This window comes from Siphateles boraxobius, unplaced genomic scaffold (assembly GCF_051911475.1).
Source record: "Siphateles boraxobius isolate OS27281-9 unplaced genomic scaffold, OSU_SipBor_1 105, whole genome shotgun sequence".
Classification (NCBI taxonomy): Eukaryota; Metazoa; Chordata; class Actinopteri; order Cypriniformes; family Leuciscidae; genus Siphateles; species Siphateles boraxobius.
Window position 1 is genome coordinate 640,364 of NW_027508706.1, and position 8,756 is coordinate 649,119.

General features: G+C 48.0%; 1 protein-coding gene across 1 annotated transcript; it reads left to right on the top strand.

Moving 5' to 3' along the window:
• Nucleotides 1–6,485: 6,485 nt before the first annotated feature.
• On the top strand, nt 6,486–7,778 carry LOC143755223 (uncharacterized). Its single transcript, XM_077247097.1, has one exon. The coding sequence runs from the start codon at nt 6,486–6,488 to the stop codon at nt 7,776–7,778; it is 1,293 nt and encodes a 430-aa protein (XP_077103212.1).
• The last annotated feature ends 978 nt before the right edge of the window (nt 7,779–8,756 follow it).

Here is an 8,756-nt window from a genome sequence, read left to right on the forward strand (position 1 = left end):
TAAAGGTGCAGTGTGTGATTTTTAGCGGCATCTAGTGGTGAGGTTACGAATTGCAACCAACAGAAGTTACGGTGGCCGACAGGAAATGATGTCATTGTCTGAGACAGCAGAGAGTAGCCAGTTCAGCAATGAGGTTTCTTTACAAGGATAAATTAAGAAATTATGTTTACTTAATCATTCAGTAAAACTATATGTTATTGCGAATATTATTGTTACTTGTTCATCATTGTGTCAGTGTTTTATTCGCTGAACTAAGCTTGCTTCCTCGCACGAAGAGCAACATAGTAACGAAACGCGTTTGTCCGTTTAGGGCCACCGTAGAAACATGACGACACAATATGTCGACCTCCATAGAAGGGGGCGCCCGCGGTTATGGAGATATAAATGCCTCATTCTAAGCTAATAAAAACATAACGATTCATTATGCAAGGTCTTTATACACCACTGAAAACATAGTTATGGATCATATATTGCATTTCTGTCAATAGATCATCAGAAATATTACACAATGCACCTTTAAACATGTATGACTTTTTGAATGTTTCTAAAAAAGAAATCTGAACTATAACTGAACTTTTTGGAGTTATTTTTGCAGGTACTTTTGAAGGTGTAAAACAGTGATTTTACACTTGTAAGGGTTTTCACACGAGTGATGCCACAGAAGGGTTCTCCAAAGAATTTTCTTAAAATAACCTTTTTTTTTCTTAGTGCGAAGAGAATTTTAATAACTTGAAGAATGTTTTTTCCACTATAAAGAACATTTTTGTGCAATGAAAAGATTGCATTGATATTAAAGGTTCTTCATGGAACCATAGATTCCAATACAGAACCTTTATTTTTAAGAGTGTAGCTTCGATTGAGAGTAACATGGTAAACATCACTGTAATGCTCATGCAGTAACAGTGAAAGACTGGTGAAACATAAAGAGAATAAGCTATTTTATGATTTGTAACCAAGTTACTGTATATAGTTCATTAGGATTGGATCATTTAATTGAATTAAGCTAACTGAATATTTAGTTAAAAGTTCATACAAAAAATCAATTAATAAAAATAAATGATGTTTTAAAAATATATATGTTTATAATAAATAAAATTAAATAGTAAATTTAAAAAATAAATTAGCATGATGAAAAATAGTTTAAAAAACAAAAAAACTAAACAAAACATGCCACTATTTGAATTCATACTGACTTTAGTTGAATTTAGATTAGGAACTATTTGCTTTCGAATTAAAAACAGAAACAAATGAATATATCTAAAAATAATTATAATAATTGAAATGTAAATGTAAAAAAAAAAATTAGCATAATAGAAAATATTAAAAATAAATAAATGCATGCAATAGGTGTGAAATCTTTCTGCAAGTGTGGCTAAAATGTTTAAATATATTTAGGCATTATGTTGCATCACTTAGAACATAACATCTCGAATAGAAACAGTAAGTCCTACAATGTTGCCGGAGCACAGTAAAAAAAAAGAAAGAAAAACCTTGGCAGTGCAGTAATATACCACCGGCCCTGACCCGCTCCCTCAGCGTAATATAAAGACCTGCAGTTTCACCTCGTAAGGACTGATCAGAAAATAAGACTTGCATCCATCACTGAAAGTACAGCCTTCACCATTGGACCATCTAATTCTACTGACAGGCATGACTGCACACACACACACACACACACGCACACACACCAGCATTGTGGTAAGTCGGAAGTGAGGTGATTTGTCTGTGAAAACAAACAGGGCCGGGCATGAGGCGTATTACCACTCAGGGCTGAGAATGATTGCAGGTGATGATAAGGTCATTGTAAGTCAGATCGATTTGAGAGTGTGAAGGTAAACACTTCCAAAGCCTTCCTGCTTCATAAAGCACAAACATTGAGGCATTGTACACTGCTCAGGTCAGTGATGATATCTTCATGAACAGGCCAGCTTGTTTAATTGAGCTCTGACCACTGCTGTAAATACAGAGTGAAGTGGCGTCTTCGGTTCAGTAAGCATGTTCTCATAGACACTTCATGGATCGGTGGTGTGGATGGACTCTGGATTAAAGATGAGAGAGATGGATTTGCTCTGGTGTTTTAGTTTGAACATGCCTGGTGTAAGAAAACCAACAACAACACAAAAAACACCCAACGATGGCCTTAGCTGGTTTAGGCTGGTCAAATTCATCACCCAGTTGGGACAAACTGTTATTTATTGATTTATTATTATTATTATTATTATTATTATTATTATTATTATTATTATTATTATTATTATTATTATTATTATTATTATTATTATTATTATCCATTATTTCATATCATGTACTTTATTTATTTTATTTTATTTTATTTCAATTTTTTTTTTTACTGTCAAAAAAGTGCCTAACGTTTTTATTTAAATTGATACCACTGAGTACATATTTATTAAAACTTTTATTCCAATTCTTTTTAAAATTGGAAAAATAATAAAATTTAAATTTAAATAGTTCTCTTTCATCATCTCGTATTCGAGATCCACCTATGGGAAGGGCATCCGTACCTGACCTCTGCAGAAGCATCCAATTGCACCAAGTCTGGCTAGACAGACAGAAGCGCGCAGCCAATGCCAGGTGAGGCCACACCCCCTCACCTAAGGGCATATAACATCTGGGCGCGCTGCTATTCCTCAGTTGACATTCGCTTCTCGCGATCTCTGCATCTCACAGCTCGGTTGGATTTTTACACTGCTCACCTCGTGTCTTCAGGAGGACATATCGACCAGATCAGCCTCCGCCGGACGTGACAGTTGTTTATTTTTCAACTACTGCTGCTTTGCATTCGGAGCCGCCCACGCTCTCGCTATTTTCACCGTTTCTCCTCACGGCTGCCCGCCACGGATTTCTCCGTTTTCTTCGCTGGTATGTCACTGTCTAAGCCTGCAGCCTCTCCAGGGGATAGCATGTCACGGGCCTGCCCGGCCGCGTGTGGTGCCCTCATCGCAGCTAAGGATCTTCATCAGCTTTGCGTGGTCTGTTTGGGTCTTAAGCACGCTCGGGAAGCCCTTGAAAACCCGGAGAATTGCAGTTTCTGCCTCTTGCTGCCTAGGAAGCTGCTAAAACGCCGTCTTAAGGTGGCAGTGACACAGTGCACCGGGCTCAGCCCTTCTGACTAGGACGGGGGACACGGTGATGACGACGCGCTACCGGGGGCCTCCCGGGGCGCAACGTCTCTCGTCTGGGCTGACCAGCCCAATCCCGCCTTCCCCGAGGAGGACATCTTCGGGGACAACCTCACTCTCGTCCACGACCTGCCCGGTTCTGGCGAAGAGGAGGATGCGGCCATTCTTGGGGTTTCAGAGGACGAGGAGGCCATCCCGCCCTCTGGTGTTCCCCAGGCTACGGCCCACGCGGTTCTGCCTCAAGCCATCCTCCTGGAAGTGTGTGAGCGAGCGGCCGCTCGTCTCAACATCGAATGGCCGGCACCGCAGAGCGCCACCGACCAGGAGAGGGATATTTATGATGGGAAAGTGCTGGGACCCCCTCCCGGCCCGAGGAAACAACTCTTCCCCATCCTCCCGGCGTGCGCGAAGCACATGAGAAATTATTGGAGCGACCCGCTCGACTTCAAACACGGTCTCACGGGACTCGAGGTTAAGGACATGGCGGCGCACGGTATGGGCGAACCTCCCACCGTCGAACCTTCCATCGCCAGGCACCTTAACCCCGCTCAGGGCGGGCTGCTCGCTCCCCCCAAGCCGGTCTTGCCCAACAAGATGGACCGTTTTGCTGCCTCCGTTCACCAGGCAGCTTATAAGTCCTCGGCCGTGGCTGTCAGGGCCCTTAACGTTTCTTCGCTCCTCTCCGCCTACCAGGCGGAGATCCTTGAAGAGTTAGGGCAACAATTGGAAAAGGGAAATCCTTCTGAAACCCTGTGGAAGGAGATCCTAACGGTGAACGACCTCGTCCTCCGTAACGCTCGGCAGGCCGTCCAAGCTTGCGGGCGCTCCATGGCGCTTTCCGTGGTCGGAGAGCGCGCGCTCTGGCTGAACCTGTCGGGACTCCCTGACAGTGAGAAACGGCGCATCGCGGGCGCGCCGGTGGAGCCCGGCCGGGCTCTCTTCGGCCCCGCCGTCGCACTGATGCAACAACGGTGTGACGATAAGAAAAAGGAGGATGAGGCCTTCAAGCTTTGCCTTCCTAGGAAGTCAGTCCCACGCCAGGCGCCCCCTGTGCGTTTGCCTAACCCACCGGCCACGGGACGACAGTTTCATCAGGGCAGAGAAAAGCCCCGCAACAAACCACCCCCTCGGCAACATAACCCAGCACCTACACACAAGCACTGGGGTAAGCCCGCTCCCGCCGCGGCCGCGGCCGGGAGACCTGCGAATTCCAACCCCACCGACTCGAAACGCAAGCGGCCTGCCTGATGTTCAGCCGATGGGGGCTTCGAGTCCATGTTCACGGGCCGCAAGCCCTTCGGACTCCCCTCCTCTTCTAGGAGCCCCGTCCAAAAAACCCAGGGGGTCCCGCGGATGGGTCAGCTCTCCGTGTGTAAACGAGACTGCCCAGCTCGTGTGTTCGAGAGATGTGTGTTTTCCCCCCACGTTCAGGGGGCCCTTTGTAAGGGAAAGTTTAAGCTCAGTGACACCACACTGCCCACACTCTGTTCCCCTCACTCTCTCAATAAAGGCTTCGGCCCCAGTGTTTGCCCAACACAAAACACACAAAACACAAAAAAATACGAATCAAATGAATTCGTTTCGGTGGGAAAACCTCTCTCCGCAGAGAGAATTCATCTCACTGCAGAGAGAGGAAATCCCTCCGAACCCCTGCATGTCGCCTCTAGTGTACCCACTAGATGGCGCCATTGCATCACAAATAAACCTGTCGGTCTCACACAGCTCCGCTCTGGCCCGAGCGGGAGCTCTCGCGAGTCACGAAGCGGCTTGGCGAACCGTTTCAGCTCCCGAGTGGGTGATGCGTACAGTAATGCAGGGTTACAGATTGCAATTCGCAGTAAAACCCCCGCATTTCAACGGCATTCTCTTTTCTCACACGGAAGAGAACGCCTCTCACATTCTGAAAGAGGAAATTTCATCTCTCTTAAACAAGGGAGCGATTCAGGTGGTACCTCCCAATCTGATGAACCAGGGTTTTTATTCCCGTTATTTTCTGGTCCCGAAAAAAGGCGGCTCTCTCCGCCCTATCTTGGACCTTCGAGTGTTGAACAAACATTTGAGGAAATACAATTTCAGAATGCTGACACAAGGCGCACTCGCCCGTGCCATAAAACAGAACGACTGGTTCACATCAGTCGATCTGAAAGATGCTTTCTTTCACATAAGCATCTATCCTCCGCACAGGAAGTTTCTTCGTTTCGCCTACCAGGGCATATGTTACGAATTCACAGTTCTTCCGTTTGGACTCAGTTTGAGTCCCCGGTCTTTCTGTCTGTGCGCGGAGGCGGGCTTAGCACCTCTGAGAATATCAGGTCTGAGAATCCTGACTTATATAGACGATTGGCTCATCATAGCCGAATCAAAGGAGAAGGTGTTGCAGGACACCGACCGTGTGCTCGCGCACATCACATCGCTCGGGTTTCAAGTGAATGTGAGCAAGAGCAATTTCACACCCAGTCAGAATGTCATTTTCTTGGGCTTGGAGTTGAATTCGGTCTCCATGCGAGCGCGCCTCTCTCAAGAGCGCGTTCGCTCTCTGATGAACTGTCTGACGCAGTTCAGAGAAGGGGCGAAAGTGCAATATCGCACATGTCTCAGGCTACAGGGTCTCATGGCTTCATCCACCCAAGTTGTGCCATTGGGACTTCTGAGGATGAGGGCGTTCATGAAATGGGTCTTGTCACTACATTTCAGCCCGATTCGCGACCTTTGCCGCTCGGTAACAGTGACACGCGCCTGCTCGGCGACCTTGCGCCACTGGGAGAGCGAGAACTTTTACGCACGGGGAACCCCTCTGGGGGCGGTTACGATGCGGAAAGTTGTGACGACAGATGCGTCCTTGACAGGCTGGGGTGCCACCCAGGAGGGCAGAACGGTGAACGGTCTGTGGCCAAACAGACTACGTTCAGCGCACATAAACTATTTAGAGCTTTTAACCATTTGGAAAGCTCTGAATCATTTTCTGCCTCGCCTGCAGGGACATCACGTTCTAGTACGGTGCGACAATACCACGGCTGTGGCTTATATCAACCGTCAGGGCGGCATGCGCTCGTCGAAACTCCACGCTCTAGCTTACAAGCTTTTGGTGTGGAGCAGACGGGTTTTCCTGTCGTTACGCGCAACTCACGTTCCGGGCATTCTGAACAGAGGTGCGGATCTGCTATCAAGGGGAAACCCAATCTACGGAGATTGGCGTCTTCACCCTCAGATAGTGGAAATGCTATGGATGAGATTCGGACGGGCGAGCGTAGATCTATTCGCCTCGCGCGAAAACTACCATTGTCCTATGTTCTTCTCTCTAAGGGACATGGACGCGCCCCTCGGGGTAGACGCACTGGCCCACCCATGGCCCAGAGTGCTCCTGTATGCTTTTCCTCCCCTGTGCCTGATAATTCCCTCATTGGCCAGGGTGAGAGAGCAGGGCCTGTCTCTCATTCTGATAGCACCCAGGTGGCCCAAGGCACCATGGCTGGCGGAGATAATTCCTCTGTTATACGCCGAGCCGTGGCGCCTTCCCGTTCGCACGGATCTATTGTCCCAAGCCAACGGGGAGATTTACCACCCCCACCCGGACAGGGTGGCTCTCTGGGCCTGGCCCGTGAGAGGACGAACCTGAACGCACTTGGATTTTCGCCGCGTGTGGTCGCCACTATTCAGAATGCCAGGGCCGTCTCTACACGGTCCTTATATGGCTGTAAGTGGCACGTGTTCGAAGGGTGGTGCGATGGGCGCGGTCTCACATCTTATCAGTGCTCAGTTCCTGATATTTTGTGTTTCCTTCAGGACCTCATGGAAAAAGGGAGGTCTTTTTCCACCATTAAGGTCTATTTGGCTGCGATTTCAGCCTGTCATGTGGGTTTTGAGGGCTCTACTGTCGGGCAGCACCCTCTAATCCGCAGATTCATGAAGGGTGCACGCCGCTCGTTGCCAGTCATCAGGAGAACTGTTCCGGAATGGGACCTCTCCATGGTGCTGGAAGCACTGTCTCAACATCCTTTTGAGCCCCTGGGGAGTATTTCCCTTAAGCTGCTGTCCTTCAAGACAGCTTTGCTCTTGGCCTTGGCATCTGCCAAACGTGTCAGTGAGCTACATGCACTCTCGGTTCACCCCTCGTGCACTAAGTTCTCCCTCAGTGGAGATAAGGTTTCCCTTAAGCCTAACCCGGCCTTCATGCCGAAGTGCTTCCCTGCGTTCACTTCGGAGGTGTTGGAGCTGTCCGCTTTTCACCCTCCACCTTTTACCTCTCTGGAGGATCAGAGGCTGAATGCTCTGTGTCCAGTCCGTGCTTTACAGGCTTATATGACCAGGACCAGCGCTTTCCGGAAGAGCGACCAGCTCTTTGTTTCATGGGCCCCTCCGCACAGAGGGAGTCCCATATCGAAGCAACGCCTCTCACATTGGGTTGTGGGCGCTATAACTATGGCTTATGAAGCAAAGGGAGTGCAGCCCCCAAGGGGCATCAGAGCTCATTCCACAAGGGGCTTAGCCGCCTCTTGGGCTTTGTTTAGGGGAGTGTCACTGCAGGACATCTGCTCCGCTGCCAGTTGGGCTTCTCCTCATACCTTTGTGCGTTACTACCGGCTGGATGTCACCAGAACCTCGGTAGCACATTCGGTTTTAGGGGTTGGGTCTTCTTAGCTCTTCCCTGTACCCTGTTGAAACCAATAAGAGTGAATGGCCCGGCTGGTCATGTTCATTCTTGCCACCAAACATTTACTTCCCGTTATGGGTTTAGTTTATGTGCCTTGGTGGGTTGGGGGTACTTTCATGTATGTGTCTCATGCATGCTTCATGTCCTGCGTGTCCACAGCAGTCGGTGTGGCGTCACCTTTGCAGGTTCATGATTAATGGACGTGTCAGGCACCGCCTCCCCGGGGTGACCGTCTTTCTCTGGCTTTCAGAACCTCACTGTGAGTGTATTGGGCAATCGGGGAGCTGTCCATGTCTCTCCCATAGGTGGATCTCGAACACGAGATGATGAAAGAGAACAATAGGTTACTATCGTAACCCCGGTTCTCTGAAACATCGAGTGGAGAGATCCACCAGCTTTGCCCCGCTTGCTGCACGAGAAGCGAATATACTTACTGAGGAATAGCAGCGCGCCCAGATGTTATATGCCCTTAGGTGAGGGGGTGTGGCCTCACCTGGCATTGGCTGCGCGCTTCTGTCTGTCTAGCCAGACTTGGTGCAATTGGATGCTTCTGCAGAGGTCAGGTACGGATGCCCTTCCCATAGGTGGATCTCTCCACTCGATGTTTCAGAGAACCGGGGTTACGATAGTAACCTATTGTTATTTAGGCCTAAATGCAATGTATTGCAAATGTATAATGCGACTGTACTTCAGAAAAATTCTCTCACAAGGGAATATCCACATTTTAGTTAACTTAATTGTTTGTGCCTTGCCATGTTTCATTAATCTTTATTTTCTCTATTCTTGATTTATTAATCTTGACATTTAGTATGGGTATTAAGTACTGTTTCCATTAGATATTCAGTTCATTTATTTTGTAATACCCAAAATATAATTTCCCAAATGCCTTGCCATGTTTCATTAATCTTTATTTTCTCTATTCTTGATAATCTTGACATTTGGTATGAGTATTAAGTACTGTTGCC

Coding starts and splice junctions, on each gene's coding strand:
- LOC143755223 (XM_077247097.1), top strand. CDS start 6,486: ATGGCCCAGAGTGCTCCTGTATGCTTTTCCTCCCCTGTGCCTGATAAT.